Here is an 18,979-nt window from a genome sequence, read left to right as displayed (position 1 = left end):
GCTCTAGGGAGGCAACAATCCAATCCCTACAAGGGAAAATCAAGGAGACAACATAAAAATAAAGAAAGCAACCTGAGGAAGTGTTTCTTTCACTCTAAGTTCCCCAAGTCAATCAAAATTGAATTGGAAGAAATGGAAGGAAAAATAAAAGAGATTGAGTTTGTATACAAAACAAGTCCAAGAGGAATTGAAAGGATGGGTTCAAGATCCAAGTTTTTCAAAAACCCCTACAATGAAATTTTTACGTGTCACCAAAAACCACTTGCTAATGAAAGCCTTAGTAGCCATTCTTCTTAAAATTGAATTGCTAGACTAAAAAATCGAAGCATTACACTAAGCTATGTTTGATATTAGAATTGTTCTCTTTCATGTTATAGATGAAAAGGATGCCATTAACCATAAAGGTCCCACGACTCCCCTAGAACACATGTGAGGACCATTTCTCTATATGGAAACTCCCAAACGTTGGGTACAACTTAGGACAGTAGGGAGGAACAAAAGCCAACAAACCAGCCTATGGATTACATGATCATCCTAACCCCTTTTCTCTAGTTTCAAAATGGTCTCTTGCTCCGTAATGTACATTTGAAACTATAATATGACAATAAAGGCTACTATTAAGCTACAAGACCCAGTTTCTATTGAAAATTATAACTAGGTTCAGTCTTCATAATGACATGTAATTATGTGATTTTATGTAATGAGATGTAAAGAAGCAAAATAAAATTTTGTATTGCTTGCTTCATGGGTTTCATGAGCAATAGATTTTATTTTTGAGTAAAGAGTCCCATTAAGAGTCTTTAGGAATTATTTGTCATCTAGTCATAAAATATTAGTCATTGTCATGTAATGAAGTCATGTTACACTTTGTAAAAGGTCAAACTTGTCTATGTAAAGTATCCTTCAAGACCTTGTCACTTATCATCTTCAAGTCAGCCTACAACAATGGAAGAACTTGTTAGAAGTCGATTTAACCACTAGTGATCATGTTACCATAAAGGACATGTGTTGAGGTGTATATATAGCCACACTTGGCCTCACTTAGAGGCAAGCAACTCGACAAGGATTCGATGAAGAAGAAGTACAAAGAAGAGGCCACAAAGAAGAAGTGATAAGAAGGATTCTTTTAGACATTACGAAGGAGAGTTTCTTCTGGGCAATCACAAGAGAGTTTCTTTTGGGCATAGCAAAGGAGAAGTTTCTTCTGGGGTTAGCGAAGGAGAGTTTCTTCTGGGGTCAGCGAAGGAAGGATTCTTTTGGGATACTTGTTCTAGGTGACCGAGCTAGAGATCAAGATCATGGAGACCGAGACTCTCTAGCTGAGAAGAATCAGTGTGAAGGATAGAGACCGAGTTTCTTTAGGAGCTGAGGAAAGTAGTTCGAGATCAAGAAGAAAGTCGAGGGCAACCGAAGGAGAGTTTCTTCTGGGCATAGCGAAGGAGAAGTTTCTTCTGGGGTTAGCGAATGAGAGTTACTTCTAGGGTAAGCGAAGGAAGGATTCTTCTGGGATACTTGTTCTGGGTGACCGAGCTAGAGGTCAAGATCATGGAGACCGAGACTCTATAGAAGCTGAGAAGAAGCAGTGTGAAGGATAGAGACTGAGTTTCTCTAGGAGTTGAGGAAAGCAGTTCGAGATCAAGAAAAAAGTCGAGAAAGGGAAGAAGCAGAGCATTAAGGTTAGTGACAAGTTTCTTGGGAGGATACTAGAGTCGAGAGTCTTTGTCATGGTCTTGGTACTCACCAATTGAAGATCTAGAAGAAAAAATTTGATCGGGTTTTCCTCTCAAGAGGTGAGAAGTTTTGGCCCCTCGCTGACAAGCTTACATACTGTGTCACTTGTCTTTTATTGTGCATATTGGTAATTGTCTTAATGAAAAGAACACAATAATAACGTAACAAAGAAAAGAGTATAAGCTAAGAAATAAAAGTATATCACAAGCAATTATCAAGCAAAGAAATCTTTTAACTATCCATGCCATGGATTTCTCAACATGGTATCAAAGCTAAGGTGTTGAAGTTAAGAAGGGGCATTCAAGCAAGTAGACACACGAGAATCGAGCTTCAAAGAAGGATCAAAGCAAGTCAAAGAACACCAAGCAAGATCTTCATCATACCAAAACCCTAGATCGAAAAAATATACTCTAACAAGAGTCTTGAAATTATCTTCAAGAAGGAAGCAAGAAGAAAGGCCGAAACCCGAGAAGAACTTTTGAGATCATCACTCATACCTCATCAAAGGAGTGGAAGCTCTTCAAAACTAAGGAACGCTAGATCGAAAAGCAATCTTCTCTTTATTGAAGCAAGGATGTCATTTGGAAGAAGAACATCCTAAAGAAGGCAATCTTTCCTCATCGAAGTAAGAACCTTCTTACTAGGATCATTTGAAGCAACAAGTTCGTCGTCATTATCAAGTTGAAGATTATATCTTCAACTATACCTTTTTCTTATAATCTAATATAGTAAAAATGACTTCATGTTTCAAGGAGAACCATAAGTTGGTTGGGCTATCAAACTTCCTTGTATGGAAAAGAAGGATAGACATGGTCCTCGAAGTAAATGAGGTGATTGATCATGTCCATGGAAAGGTCTCCAAGTCATCCAAAGAACCAGCGTTATCTGAATACATGGAAAGGGATCTAAAGGCTCAAAAGATTCTCAAGGAATCTATCAAAAAATCCTCTCATTTCCTATGTAGCCAAGTTAGAGACATCTAAAGAGATATATGATGCGCTGGTAGAACTTTTCTCTGAAAGCACGATAGAAAAGACCATATCACTTAGATTTGATCTATATAAATTGAAGATGTCAAAGGATGAAGGGATATATTCATGCCTTTCAAAAGTATCTCAAATAAAAGGTCAATTACAAGATCTAGGAGAGATGGTATCTGATAAAGAAATTATCTTCGTTATTCTAAATGCATTGACTGATGAACAAAGTAACCTCATATCTACTAAAGAAGAGGAAGTTATCCCATTCATCGAATTATGGTCTCTATGCCAAGCAGAAGAAGACATATTGAAGAAAGAAAGGGACAAAAGAGGAGATAAAAGGGATCAATTAGTGACAAAAAGAAAAAGGAAAAAAAAAATTGGAAAGTTTGGTCCTCAAAACAAAGGGAAGAACATAGCTAAGGTAAGATGCTATGGACGTCAGGAACTTGGGCACTATAGAAGAGATTTTCCTAAACATAAAAAGGACAAGAGAGATAGGGAAGAAGCCGATATCACTGAGGAAGTGAAAGAACTTGAGACAAAGCTTAAGAAGTAAAAGATCTCTACTATCACTGAAATGATTTTCTTCACTAGAAGGTACTTTCCACTTGTAATTTATAAATAGGAAGCAGTGTAAATAAGATAGGATGCATCAAATTAGAAAATAGCATCGTGATAAAAGCATTAAAAGGAAGAGCTCTTGACATGGGAAGCAAAAAGAATGTTTGGAATAAATTCTAAAGAATAAGAACTCTTGGAAACCTCATTGAACTCAAATAATACTTATAGAAAGAAGTAGAGGTTCTCATCGACTGGGATCATCATACAATAGTCATTAAGGAAACATACATTGGGTGAGGATATGAAAGATCCTCAAGTTTCTCCGATGGAATCCTTATCAAATAATTCATTGATCTAGAAAGAAGGCAAGTGTTTCATCAAGAATTCCAACTCATGGGATTCAAGGGATGATGGTATGATGACATACAGTGAAGCAGGATAAAACTCATTCGTTCAAAGGAAGCTGCTACAGGAAGTCTGGATGACCCAAAGGAAAGATGAGGTATGTATGCCTACATAAATTACTATGAAAGTCATGTCATATGGTTGCAGGGAATATGGATCACCAGTTCCATCTTGGGAAACATAATTAAAGAAAAAAGGGATCTCCTCCTCTGAAAGATCGCAGAAAAGTATAAGTCACACTAGATGAAATCAACATAATATGTTCTCATATGAATCATGAGAACGCTGACTACAACTAAGAAACTCTAATTGGAAGCCCCTGGGAATGAAGTGTGTGAAAAGAAAAGAAGAGATCGTAAAATATGCAACAAACGAAGAAGGCATTCAACATTCGAGACCAAGAAGAGTTGACTGGAATATCTCCAAGAAAGATATGAAGACTCTGATGAGAGTCACAAAAAGATGGAGACCCTTAACAATGGATATCTTTGGGAGATGTGTCGACATGTATGCAGGGTGTTGATACCTACAAGAAGATGTCATGATAAGAGACCATCACAAAGGCAATTTTGATTCAAGTGTTCATTTTGTATTTTGAACTAATATCTAGATGGGCTTATGTAGGACTGTCAAAAGGAAGATCTATGGATGACTTCCAAGAAGACCATATAGAAGGATGTAAGATCCTTCCAAAAATATGGCATGAAGAAAGCAACATAACATGAAGCAAAGCCAGATGGAAAAACCAATGAATCACTTTCTAATGAAAGGAATGAGGACATGACTGACTCGTGAACGAAAGTGATGGATGGCCGGTGCCCTATGAAGAAGTCCCAAAAGATGAAGACTCCATAACAAAGAATAAATTCATGACATGAAAAGAAGGAGCTCTTCAACTAGTTGGTTGTTCCATGATCTCCATGTGAGGAGTTGTTGCAGGTCCCCTTAGTTAAAAGGGAGTCTGAAAAGAAGTTTCTTATTTGGAAGAAACTTGGAAATGCCTAAGCCAAGGAGCTTAGGTACATTCCTTTTGTAGAAATGGGTACATTCCTTTATTGGAATATGTCCTCCCTACCTGAGAGGGAGAGATAGACACATCATTTTGATCTTCACCTAGAAAGATGGAATGGAGGATTGAGTAATTATTTGGAATTTGATACTCTTTGAGAATGAGATAAGGCATCCAATAGAAGAGTAGTCATGGAGGACCGATATTCTTTGAAGGTTGGGGAGTCCAAGATTAGAAGTCTTCATGGAACACACCCTAAGTACCCGAGTAGGGGATGTTCCGAAAGAGACAATGATGAGAGTGTCTATAAATCATTGGTCTTGCCAGCATTGAACTCGGATCTTGTGGAAAGATGGAGTTGTTAGTCAAGGCCTTACTATGTGACAACGTTAGTTGATATGATGCTCTATACAAATGAGTTACCAATTTGAATTTTTCTTATGACAAATTCTTCAGATTGAAAATGATCAAATACCATTATGAATACCTCCCTAGTTAAGAGGGTGTTGAAAAGTGTAACTAAGTTCAGTGATCATAATAACATGTAATTATGATTTTATGTAATGAGATGTAAAGAAGCAAAATAAAATTATTGTATTGCTTGCTTCATGGGTTTCATGAGCAATAGATTTTATTTTTGAGTAAAGACTCCCATTGAGAGTCTTTAGAAATTATTTGTCATCTAGTCATAAAATATTAGAGTCATTGTCATGTAATGAAATCATGTTACATTTTGTAAAAGGTCAAACTTGTCTATGTAAAGTATCCTCCAAGACCTTGTCACTTATCATCTTCAAGTCAGCCTACAACGACAGAAGAACTTGCTAGAAGAAATCGTTCTAACCACTAGTGATTGTGTCGGCCTAAAGGACATGTGTTGAGGTCTATATATAGCCACACTCAACCTCACTTAGAGGCAAGCAACTCAATAACGATTCGGTGAAAAAAGAAGTACGACGAAGATGCCACAAAGAAATAAGAAGGATTCTTCTAGACATTACAAAGGAGAGTTTCTTCTAGGCAAGCGAAGGAGAGTTTTTTTCTGGGCATAGCAAAGGAGAATTTTTTTTGGGGTTAGCAAATGAGAGTTTCTTTTGGGGTCAGCGAAGGAAGGATTCTTCTAGGATACTTGCTCTGGGTGACCGAGCTAGAGATCAAGATCAAGGGACCGAGACCCTCTAGGAGAAGCATAGAAGAAGCAGCGTGAAAGATAGAGACCAAGTTTCTCTAGGAGCCGAGGAGAGCAATTTAAAATCAAGAACAAAGTCGCAAAAGGAACGAAGCAGAGCATCAAGGTTAATGACAAGATTCTTGGGAGGATACTAGAGTCAAGGGTCTTTGTCATGGTCTTGGTACTCATCAATTAAAGATCTAGAAGAAGAATTTTGATCAGGTTTTCCTCTCAAGAGGTGAGAGGTTTTAACCATGGGTTACAAGTCTACATACTGTGCATATTGGTAATTGTCTTGATAAAACGAACACAATAATAACATAACGAAGAAAAGACTATAAACTAAGAAATAAGAGTATATCACAAGCAATTATCAAGCAAAGAAATCCTTTAACTATCCATGCCCTAGATTTCTTAATAGTTTCCCCTACAACAAGCCCCCACTAGAAACATCTATAATTTTTTGGTATATAATATAAAGTTGAATATGTTTACAAATTTAATGAAACTAAAAAATTCATTCAACATTTCAAAGTTTATTCAATCATCATTTACCAACAATTCTATTTACCTATTAATATTTTTTATAAATTAATGAAATAATATCATTATTCAAATATTTTTCAAAAACTAGCCGTTTAATATAGCGGTTATTCAATAATATTTATTTTTAATATATTAATAAATTAATATTATAATTTAAATATTATTGTTCAAATATAGCCATTACTTGAAATTGTGTATCTACATTGCTCTCTATTTAAGTCTTTGACATGGTTTTCCTCTTCATCTCGTCTTGATGATGAACCACACTTGTTGGTTTGAAACACATCGGCCAAAAAAAAATCTCTTATGTGATTTCTACCGAAAGACTTTGCTTAATTCTATTTATTTTGCTCCTTCAAAAAAAGTCATTACTCAATGCTCCTATCTTAAAGGCTTTGTATCCAACATCTTTGTCAATTACAATAAATCAAACACTCATCTAAAAACAAATGTCATTATCATTCTCATAAATGGCTTCTCATTTTACTTTTACTCGACAAAGTTGCCCAAAGAAAATAAATACATGCAATAACAATTGTGAGCAATTAATTTGGGTTATCATTGAAAATGTCAAACTTTCTATATAAATGTAGCAATAAAATGTTGTCATTTCATATATTTTTAATATTTGATGTCTACACACTCATACCTTGACAAAAAATAATTCTTAAAAAAACAATCTAAAAAGAATTTTTTTTTGAATAACAATTTTTTACAACCTGAAACCTTTACCACCTATACCAAGAATGTTTGAAGAATATTTTTTTTACATAACCATAATGCTCATGAAACTTGTCTAAACTTGTTACACGGTTCCACACATACTATGCATTGTGATATCTATACCGCAGTAAATATCATTAACTAAATAATAAGTGATATCATTCAAATAGTATTATTCCACAATATAATAAATATTTATTGTACATACCACACTTCTATATTGCGATATTATCCTAAAAACAATTACAATTAAATTATTTAACCGAAAAACAATCATATAAAAATAAGATTATTTCATATTACTATTATAGCATGGTATCATTATCTATAATAAAATCATCTGATATTATAAAAATATAAATCCTCCACCAAACTTAAATACTTATTATACATTAGCTAAATATTTCTTATACGTTCCCCTTATTATACGTTATACTTATTATTGTTCAGATTATTATACGTTTATTAATGCTATATTCTCATAAAAGAAGCTTACTATAATTATAATTTCTCAATCAAAAATTATTCTTATTCACTAGCTTGCCTGTAATAAATTCTCAATCAAAAACTAGCATAAAGTTATAGGGATCAAAGATTCTTGCTAACACATCGAAATATATTAATTTGTCATTAAAAAACTTGCCACTTATCAATTCAAAAAAGGAGCGAGGGGGCTCTACCCTAGGAACATGCCCCTGGGTGACGCACCAGTGCAAACGGTCTTCCCAAAATTCTAGAACCGGCACAGCCAACCACTTTCCACCTCTTTAAAAAGGAGTCGTCTAACGAAGTAAAGGAGTCGTCTAACGAAGTGGAGGATGGGGAGGATATGTCCAGACGGTTAAAAGTGGCCAGAATCAGGGCAAAAAAAATTTTAAAAATCTTGTAGAGGGAGTACTTGAATCGTGTTTTTGATGATGGAAATGGATTCAGCACCATCAAAAACGTCTTGGGCACATAAAATTTTTAAGTTTAACAACTATAACTTGGATTTACAAAAACCCTGCCAGATTTTCTCTAAATATGACCGGGATTTCCATAACTTTCCAGGGAACTCCTCCGCCTCGTTAGACTACGCGCTTCGAAAACACCACCCACCCTTAAAGCAGATCATAAAGGTTAAAATGTCAAGCAAAACTTCGCCATCTCTTCCGAAACGATGGGATCTGTCTTCGAAGTGTTAATGGAATCGCGCTTCTCGTTTTAAGGGTAAATGCCAAGGGCATTTCCGGAACCAGTAAACAAAAAAGGGGGATCTTACCAAAATTCTAGAACCAGCCCAGCCAACCACTTTCCACCTCTTTAAAAACACCACCCTCAAAGAGGATCATAAAGGTTAAGATGTCAAGCAAAACGTCGCCATCCCTTCCAAAACGATGGGATCTGTCTTCGAAGTGTTAATGGAATCGCGCTTCTCGTTTTAGGGTAAATGCCAAGAGCATTTCCAGAACCAGTAAACAAAAAAGGGAAAATGGAGGACCCATCAAACAAACAAAAACATATATACAACACTGTCAACCTAATAAATCACATTAAATATGGAACCAAAATATCATTATATGTGGCACAAGGGCACTCCATATGACAATTTTTATCCCCAATAGGTGGCTCCTACCTCCCACCCTCCAATGAGATTTGAACAGGCCTCCCATGAGATTTGAACAAGTAACCAGATGGAGAGTAAAGCACACACAAACCAACTAATCTAATCTACACCTACTGTATACTTCAAAACAACATAAATGCCTGTGCAGAAAAAATACGTCTCAATTCTAGTTGATTCGGACTTCAACGTTATGGTGAAGCTAAAGAAAAATGCGTCCCCATCTAAATTTGAGATTTCAAAAAATTTCAAGGAAACGTCGAGAACAAGTATTTAGCATACATAACAGGACACATCATAGCTTCCCTTCCAGGAAAGACGGGATATGTCATAGGAACTAGATTTTAGAAGCAAAGAGGAAGCCAGATTCTGCACAAGCTATGTCATTAATTAAGAAAAACAAAAGCACCAAACCGTTACTCTGTTCTTTCTCTAATGAATCTTATAAAACTAGATAGAACATTCTTAAAAACACTTCAAGATAGGGAGTGCACAGTCGAAGCTTTACAGCCTTCTCAACCACGAGATGAACAAACGTTTTACCAAGTTAGATAACACAACCTTATGATTCCCGGGAATGAAATAAACCCAGAATGACTAATAAAATGAGGAAAAAAACTTGAGCAAAATTGTTTCTTTCCAATATATTATCATGCTCAACGCTTTTTTGAGACACCAACAGTCTTTCCCCTGCGACCAGTGGTCTTTGTATGCTGTCCACGCACCCGAAGGCCCCAGTAGTGACGAAGACCACGGTGGTTCCTGACAAGAGTCAAAACGAGCACAATTTTAGTATTTGATGCATTGACTATTTAAAACAGAGCATATATAGCGGACAACTTTCCACCGGAAAGTGTTAAGATAAATCCAACCATTTAGGTGCTATTTGCACTAAAATCGAAGCTTTTGGTTGTCTAAGCTTTCCTCTGACTCAGGCAGACAAATTGATTGAACTGAATTCTTTTGAGAAACCATATAGCCTTGTTCAATTTAATGTACAACACGATAAATAATTTAGCCAGGTCAATGAAGTACAACTGAAAGCAGATGAATGAAGTTATCCCTTACACTAAATGTTGACGAGGAAAATGACAACCGTATAGGAAAAAAGAATTCGAGAATACAACTTAATTACATGAAAGATACCAAAACAGTCAGTCTTCCATACCCCATAGACACCATTGTCAATAAATTTAATAAAAACATAACACTCCAATTACTTCATGCCTAAGGTCAAGCCTCGTTGATGTAAGGCCCAAATGAGAGCAGAAGAACATACTTCAAAACAACTAAACAGACTACTAGCTCTCCTTTTCATCAATGCCCTTGGAGAAGCAAACTGTGCAAAAGACACATCAGCATGGACAAGGCAAATCTTTGCCGAAGGGCATTTATGAGACACCGCTGTCCCTATTATACTCAGGCTGAATCAGCAGCAATGTACACAAGAATCCTACAGCTATTGACCCAATAAAATGAATAGAGAACATAAGTTTTGAACTAAATATATTATTATGTATATTATACAAGTTCATCAAACGCTCCTCATGGGTAGAACCAGCAAGAATCTCAGAGCAACAACATTACCACTACGGACTAGAGCTGACAGAGAAATTATCAAATCAACCTTGGAGAAAATACATGTTATTTGGTTAACTCTTCAAAATTGAGGTGTGATGTATACATAAACAAAATCTAAACAATACCGACCTACTCATCACCAACTGCAGACCATTTCAACTCTTAAATGCCCAACATAGGTAAACGCATTCTACTCTCCTGCATAATCAAAATCTTTTACAGGCTTCTTGTATGCAAACTCTTAAATTTCACATGAAAGATAAAATGGAATATAATGGCCAGTGGGCAATGATAATACTATAAAGGGCAGAAAAGAAAGCAAAACAATAAAACTTTAATTCTGCGAAATAAGAGACAAAAGCCTTTTGAGGGATGGGAAAAGAGTTTAGCCCAAGAAGCATATCAAATGGATTGGTAGGAAAGATGGAAAGTGCAGCTGGGTAATGTCATGGTGAAGTTGGAGTAAATTTAAGAAGAAATGATCTCCTCAATATGAGGTATCACAACTGTAAAAGCTGCAGAGATCCCCATTACCTCATTGTCAGATGCTTTCCACCAAATTAATGTAGTTGTTCATTTCTTCTACATCTATATCAGCCCCTGGCCATGCAGCTAAACATTGTGAGGTATCACATTGTTCAAAGGTTCTCATTCTGTCAATACTCGTGCACTTCTGTCTTCTGAAATTGCTGTGAATTTCGAACTGTATTTCGAACTGTATTCTCACCTAACCTCAACTATCCCAAGTGAGCTTATATAATAGAGACTTGTTACAATTTATTTTGATTATTGCGGTTAGTTAAAATGATGCACAAATCACCTGCATAATCCATTATTTTCGAAGAATTTATCCACCACATCCTAGTACATATCAAACTCTTCTATAATAGATTCATTTCTTCAGGTCCTAGAGTGGCCCAAATTCTCAGCTTTTAAGCTCACCCATGATCACCCCACCAATTGTTGGGCCGTTCTCTGGCCTTTTTTATCCTACATGCCAGCTTTATACGTTGTTTAAACTGTATATAATTTAACCTCGATTCATTCTTTTTTATTACCAATCTACTTCCTTTATCGTACCTGTGATCTTTGGTCCTTTCCCTGGCCATTTTGATCCTTCAAAACCCTTTCAACATGTTACCCATAAAACAATGACTAATATCTGTGACACTGATCCAGTCCCCTAAACCTTGAGCTTTAGTTTTACAGAGACCTCCTCAAGATTGATTTCTTGTCAACCTCTCTTTCCCATTTAAATCATGAAGTAATAATTCTAATGCATGCCAGCCATATCCCTTATTTATATCATTTAACATTCATTCATCCTGTTTTATTAAAGTCCTACATTCCCCAATCTACTTTTACCCCAACAAGAAATGTCATTATAGTTCTCTTGGTACTAACTTAACCCCCTCAATTGCAATCTTATGCAAAACCAAAGAGATGCTTTCCTAAATTTGTTGATGTCAACCCTAGTAAATCAGTCCTACATTCTCCAATCTATTTTCTTTATCTCAACATTAAATGTTAATGTAGTTCTTGGTCTTAATTTAACCCCTCAATTGCAATCTTCTTTTCAAGTAACATTGAAAAGAAAACGAGCCCCAAGGGATTGCTCAATTGGTCAAGTTCCTATTGCTAAGTATCTCACCTATCAAGAGGTCACAGGGTCAAATCTCCTCGACGCCCTTGGGGTTAGGCCTTGCTAGTTTGGCCGACAGGTAGATCCCTTCGGGTTGATCTACCTGGATTTTCCCGTGGATGTAGTGGCCACTCAGTGTCCGTGAACCACCCTTAAAAAACATTGCAAAGAAATCCAAAAGGGTTGCTTCCCACATTTGTCAATAACATCCAAAGTAAACATGTCTGCATAGACTAAAAGACTTAACCCAGAGGGACTTGAACCAGGAATCTGCTGGCACAGAACAAGCCAAATGCCCAAGAACATTGGCAACAACCAATAGAATTAACCCCTTTGGCTAACTTCAAGTGCAATCTTTTATGACAACCTGTGATTCTTTATTCTAGTGAGCAAACTTATATGTTGAATGAAGCAAGCACACTCCCTGCTTTCCTCAAAAGTGTTGGACTTTCCAACTTTTCAGGTTCTAATCATGGTCTAAACAATGTCTTTAAAATATCATCCAGTTCCTGGCATTAATAATCTTCAACATAGAACCCCCCAATATTAACAACATATTTGTTATTTAGCCTTTCGCATATTGTTAATATCCACATCCAAGCTATAAGCTTATGTGCCTTTCGAATATTGTTAATATGAAAAATGTCGAAGCACTGGAGCAATGATTTGAAAAAATCGATGGTCCATCAAATTCACTCCAGATCAGAGAGTTATTGGACTACATAGTGAAAAATAAAACACAGCAAAACTTAGGTTATAATATGCCTCAAAAAGAAGATTTCAAAATTATAAGATAGTATTAAATATCATGTAATAACTTTTATAAATAACATACTTAAACAACTGCCACATCCTAACAATATTAATATTCTTCGAAATTGAAAGACTGCCGACTACCTTATATAAAGATTGCAATGTATCAAATATACTAGAGTTGCCAATATATCATCCTTCCTTACTAGTCTCTTATAACTCATGAGACACCAGTGACCAGCCATCCCAGTGTACTTGAAAATTTTCATTTAAGATTGAAGATATACTGGCATAGGCAGTCTCAACCACATCTATTAGGGCACCAAATGGGATAGGGAAAAACTTTTCCACGCAGACAAACAAAGTCACAGATATGAACATTTCATTCAGGGCTGTAAGAGCACCTCGCTTCTCTCAGTATGAAAGAAACACAAGAACCCGCCATGTCAATTAGAATCTAGTGTTAAAGCATAACATATAACTGTCCATCAATACTGATGAACTTGCATCTAAATATTTTTGCCAATTTTTCTTCACGATTTTGTTATTAGCTCTCGATAGTCCAAATATTGATATCTTTGTTCCAAGTGGGGATGAAAAAAGCCTATCATATCAAGTTTTCCTGCCATCTAAGACACAGGATGGATGATTTCAGGAATACAAATCAAAACAAATTTTCAGACACATTCCAAACCAGGTAGAGAAACGAAAGGAAAACTAGGAAAATCAAAACTCAAGGAGTTGAGGAAACTCATTATGTGACTATGGACTTCAAATTTTGACGAATCAAAACTAAAAGCTGTTCACAAAAACGAATCTCCTAGAAGACAAAAGTGGTCCAATAAATATAAAATAGAATCAGGATTCAATACCTGTAGACGTAATTAATAGTAAGATAAATCTTCGTTCAATGGCACCCCCACACACTAAAAGCTGTTCACAAGGACCAATTTCCTAAATGACGGAAGTTGTTGGATAAATATAACGAGTGAATCAAAATCCAATGATTTTAAATGTAAACTACCTAAACACGAATCTTTGTGCAATAGCAAACTCCACCATCTAACAAAAGCCTGTCATGTGCTTTGTTACATCAAAGACAGTTAAACATGTATTTGGAGTTGCACCATTGCCAGATCTTTAGGGAATAGATTGTGACTGAATCCAACATTCTTTGACACCCTTCGTCACTGAAAATGGATGGATAGACAATCTGGGATAAGTACCTAAAGGCTAAATGCAATCAGATTTACAGTCATATCTTTTTGTATGACACAGACAATGCTGTGCAACTTTAAATGGGTATGCTACCTCTTTAATTTGGACCAGATCACCACATTTAATTCAGAGTTTGCAGCACTGATTTCATCCAGCACTGGCATTTTTAGAAATGTAGACTCCAGAGTTTGAAGCCAGGGTTGTTGTACTGATTCCTTATTTATGCAAGGAAGAGTGGTCTGCATAATCATAGCCTGACCCTATAATATAGTTCTTGTATTAATTATCGATGAGCAATGATATCTGGAAAGTCTTTTCAGAAAAAACTAAATAGCAACACCTTTTAATCAGTGATTTACTGATATGAAATGCTCACTTTCCATAGAAGTGGTCTGTATAATCACAGCCTGACTGATGAATACAGTTGTATTATTTGTTAATAAACAATGAAATGATAGATATGTTTTCAGAAAGTTTAAAAAAATTATAAAACCATTTAAATTATAAAAATAAAAAATAAAAAAACACACAACTTTCAATCAGTGAATCATTGATATCAAACCACCACTCGTAAGTTATCTTGCCCTTCATCTTCTTGATCAATATGGCTGAAGGTTATGGCTTTTCACATACAATTTAGTGACATTCAAATTCCTTAAAATTCAGAAATGCAAATAACTATATATTATGATGAGGTTCAAAATATCACGAACACCAATAACAACATAACAATATAAATTCATTATTATAAATATAAGTGCATAAAAAATGTCAGAGTACCTGATCTTCTTCAAGCGTTCCAAGTCATCCCTGAGTTTCATGTCAAGAGCATTGGATACCACCTGAGTGGTTCGGCCATCCTTGATATCTTTCTGTCTGTTTAAAAACCAATCTGGGATCTTGAATTGTTTAGGATTCGCGACAATTATCATCAGGTTCTCAAGCTCAAGTGCAGAAAGTTCACCAGCTCTGCAGTCAGCATATCCTTCACAATTAGCCACCAATCCTTTGGATACATACAACTCAATGGAAACAAAGGGTGATCACAAGAGCAAAATGCAAATTTGGAGACCCTCCCATTGCAGTAATTCAAGTGAGCTTTCCTAACAGAGAGATCCAGGTCCAAATGCCAAGAAGGCATGGTGCTGTACTAATGTGGCAAATTTGTTGCACTATAACATGGGCTTGGAGGCCATTTGGAAATGAACCATTATGGATAGTTAGGAAGGTAACCACTTTAGTTGTTGCCACTTAATTTCATTTTCTTTCTTCTATTAGAATTAAGGGTTTTTGGTAGAGGAAAGTATCCAAGGGAGAAGGAAGGAAACTACAGATCAGGAATGGAAATTGCTGTATCTGAAAACACAGACTATTGCATAGTAGTATGCTTCCTTCTAGTCAAGGTGCAAGTGCACCGCAAAACTTCTGTAACAATCTGTATAAATTGCCTTTTCTTTAAATAATCATTAGAATTCATTCTTCTGGATTTGATTGTAATTGTTCATTTTCTACTGGAACCAGCCTTTTAAACTGAAGAATGCACCTTCTTATTGAGCATTCAAATAACACCAGTTAGTAAGTTAGATAATGTTTCAGTTCCTTGTGTTGGCAGATGTTACAATACAGAGATAAAGAGAGCTGTTTGAAACAGGGGATACCTATTTCATAAAAGATCGTGATGGTATCTGAGAACATTTTTAATCCTGGAAGTGGATGGTGAAAACATGGCATAGAGAAACTTCAGGAAGGATCAGAACAAAACAAGATTAAGAAGATAGACATCTCCTGGCAAGATAGAAGATTTGCTCAGATGGAAGCAAACCGTAACACTAATAAAATTACATATCTGTCCAGACCACCCAGGGTGTCATTGCTAAAAGTTGTCATGCGGTTGGCACCCTTTTCACATGAAGAATTCATGGTGGTTTTCAATGTTGACGAATACTTTGGACCTGTCTTGACAACATTACAGCAAACAATGGTAGAGAAAACATACATGGTGAGACTGTCAGTTAAGATATGGAATAATATATCATCTTGATAAATTGTGCATTCTAAGAGGAAACTATGAGTTCATTTGATGTGGGAGTACCACACTTCAAGACTTCCTGGGCATTTTTCTATAACAAGGGCAGTGACAGACCTACAGCAACGTGTATTTCGGCCCAAGAATGCAAGTAGATGTGGCCAGGTTCATCCATGATTGCACACTATGCTGCACTTCAAATCCAGCAGAATGAAAGTTTGGGTTACACATTCCTCTCCCGGTGCCTTTGAGGTCTCGGTAAAGCATATATTGTTGGACCTGCCTAAGATCAAGCATGGGCGTAATTACCACTTTGTGATTGTGGATCGTTTCTGCAAAATTGTGCTCTGTATTTCCCTGCAAGAAAACAACCTCAGGCAAGGAGGCAGCGAACTATTTTTTCAGCATGTGTGGGTACGATTTTTTCAGCCTGTTATTTCTGACAATAACAGGAGTTTTGTGAGCAGGTTTTGGGCTATACTGTGGAGCTTGATGGATACTGGTGTAGCACGGCATTCCACCCTCAATCACATGGACAGATCTCAATAGGATGGACAGTCAGATCAAGTAAACCACACTTGTGCATTTGTTGAGAGCTTGTAACACCAAGCACATGAAGCCTGCCATACTCGCAACATTGTTATAACAGGGTTATTCCTGGCTTCACCTAAGTTGCCTTTTGTCATGGCAATCTGCAGAACAGAAGAAGTGGAGAGCCGAGACAGTGGTGATCATAACAACACAAACAACTGAATGTTGCTAATACCACAGAATAAATTCAATAAATCCATTCACAGGTGCAAAACAGGCTGCAGCAGGCTCGAGGCAGGTACAGAGAATGCTGTGATCAACATAGGACAGCTAGTAACACCAAGCACCCATATACTTTGGATGAAAGCCTGCCATCGAAGAAGTGGTAACAGTGGTGATAATAACAACAAATAACTGAATGCTGCTAATTTCATAGAATAAATTCAACAATCCCATTCACAGGTGCAAAACCAGGCTGCAGCAGGCTCGAGACAGGTACAAAGAACGATATGACCAACATAGGACAGCGCCCATAAATTCCAAACTGGGGATATAGTCTGCTTACATCTTGGCAAAAAGGGGTTTCGTGGCTCCAGCAGGAAATTGAGGCCCATCTGGTATGGACCCATTCAATTCCTTTGGCAAATAGGGGAAAATGCAAAAAGCTGGACTTACCCGGCTATATGCAAATCTATTCCATCATACATGTAGATTGTTTGGAGTTCTTTGAACAATAATATCAGAACAATGAGCGTGATAAAAACCGTCTCTCATCCAGTTTGTAGAATATTTGATTGCCGAATTGAGAGCATAGCAGCAGGAGGAACAGGTGATAAATAGCAAACCCCGCTCATCAGTTGGGTCAGAAGGAAGATAGTCTGACTTGTAAGGTGGATTGCAAGAAGAACAAACCATCCCAAAGCTGCCATGAACACCACGACAAAAGATAGTTATTCCAGACTACAGGCTGAGCTGAGGATGCAACCCGCACTGCCTACGAAGCCTAGATATACCTATACGCAGAAGTTGATGGTGACCATCAACCTTCTATAAGGGACGGGGAAATCTGATATGTCTATATATTGTAGTATTCGTTTCCTCTTCTGGTGCGAGGGGTTTTTGGCAGAGCAAGTAACGCGGGGCAAACGGAGAGAGCTACAGAGAATGAAAGAAGGAAGTCGCTGCCTTTGGAGACACGTACCGTTGCACAGTAGTAGGTTTTCCGTTAGTTAAAGGCTAAAGTGCACTGCAATACCACTGTAACAACCTCTGCAAATTACATTTTATTTTATTGTTAAATTGTTCTTGTTATTCTGTGTATGAATTCATGAAGCCATTGTCTTAAACTGGGATCCACCTTATTGAGTATTCAAATAACACTAGTTAGCAAGCTAGATTTCCGTTCAGCTCGTTTTGTTAGCAGGTGTTACAGAACATAAATAAGGAGATCTGTCCGAACAGGGGATACCCTGTCAAGTATAGATCAGTTTTTCCTACAGGGTCAAGCTCAACAACAGGTTTGAGTCCTGGACAATAGAGACGCCTCAAGTGCGGATGTTTGTGAAGCTTCTAAAGCCCGGTCTACTGGCTGAAAGGGTATTAAAAAAATAGACAAAAACATGCAAAACCTATTAATGTAAAGTATGAAAGAAGATATCTTAGAAATTACCTCTTGTTCATATCAACATCAGCCTTCTTGCATACCAGGTTGGCCAAACGCCGACCAATTCCCTTGATAGAAGTCAAGGCAAACATGATCTTCTGTCGCCCATCAACATTGGTGTTGAGGACACGAAGAATGTGTTGAAACTCCTCATTCGCAATCAAAGACTGAAAATAACCAGCACAATTACAATAAAAACTATAGAAATCTTCATAAATGAATCCTCCCTCTAAAACACCTAGACTTGGTAACAGGATTGATTGCGAAAAAACTGAAACCTGCGCAAATCAAACGAAACCGATACAAACTGAAACCTCGGAAGACTACAGATAAAAAGAGATCCTACCATTTTCGCAGAACGCGGGAGCCTCAACAGTCGCCAGTAACGCTGGGTATTACGAAGACTGCTAGGGCTTTAGTATTATGAGAGGCTCGTGAGAGAATAACCAACCATAAATATCACTTTACGTCTGAGAAAAACCCTAATCGTTCACTTTCAGTGGACTAGTTAGGTATTGAGGGAGGAGCTGAGGTTAAATGTTTCAAGGATTTTACTTTGAAGAACAACTCACCATTATCTCAACGTGCCTTTTTTAATTCTAAATCTAATTTAATTTTGGATTTGTGTTTTTTAAGTATATAATGTTAAATATTTCATTTTTTATTTTGATGTTAATTAAAGGATTTGTGTTTTTTAAGTATATAATGTTAAATATTTCATTTTTTATTTTGATGTTAATTAAAGGGAGCAAGAATAAAGAAATGTATAGTTTAAAAGAATAACGAATTGTTTGGTGAGAGTAGGAGATATTTTAGTTGCACCTATGTCATGC

General features: G+C 36.7%; 1 protein-coding gene across 1 annotated transcript; it reads right to left on the bottom strand.

Moving 5' to 3' along the window:
• Positions 1-9,099: 9,099 nt before the first annotated feature.
• On the bottom strand, positions 9,100-18,668 carry LOC149161365 (small ribosomal subunit protein uS13z/uS13y/uS13x-like). Its single transcript, XM_089436966.1, has 4 exons — positions 18,493-18,668; positions 18,153-18,313; positions 14,707-14,895; positions 9,100-9,494 (listed from the first exon to the last, which is right to left on the bottom strand). Exons 1-4 carry the CDS (start codon positions 18,493-18,495, stop codon positions 9,389-9,391), a joined length of 459 nt encoding a protein of 152 aa, XP_089293092.1. The 5' UTR covers positions 18,496-18,668; the 3' UTR covers positions 9,100-9,388.
• Positions 18,669-18,979: the final 311 nt, after the last annotated feature.

Source organism: Pinus tabuliformis, chromosome 5_2 (assembly GCF_031772625.1).
Source record: "Pinus tabuliformis cultivar Carrire ecotype Pingquan chromosome 5_2, CPIR1, whole genome shotgun sequence".
Lineage (NCBI taxonomy): Eukaryota > Viridiplantae > Streptophyta > Pinopsida > Pinales > Pinaceae > Pinus > Pinus tabuliformis.
The sequence above is the reverse complement of the archived record's forward strand: the minus strand, read 5'-3'. Positions and strand labels throughout refer to the sequence as shown.

Coding starts and splice junctions, on each gene's coding strand:
- LOC149161365 (XM_089436966.1), bottom strand. Junction 14,896..18,152: donor GATGTTGATATGAACAAGAG/GTAATTTCTAAG, acceptor TGCTGACTGCAG/AGCTGGTGAACTTTCTGCAC. Junction 9,495..14,706: donor GAACGCTTGAAGAAGATCAG/GTACTCTGACAT, acceptor GACTCTTGTCAG/GAACCACCGTGGTCTTCGTC.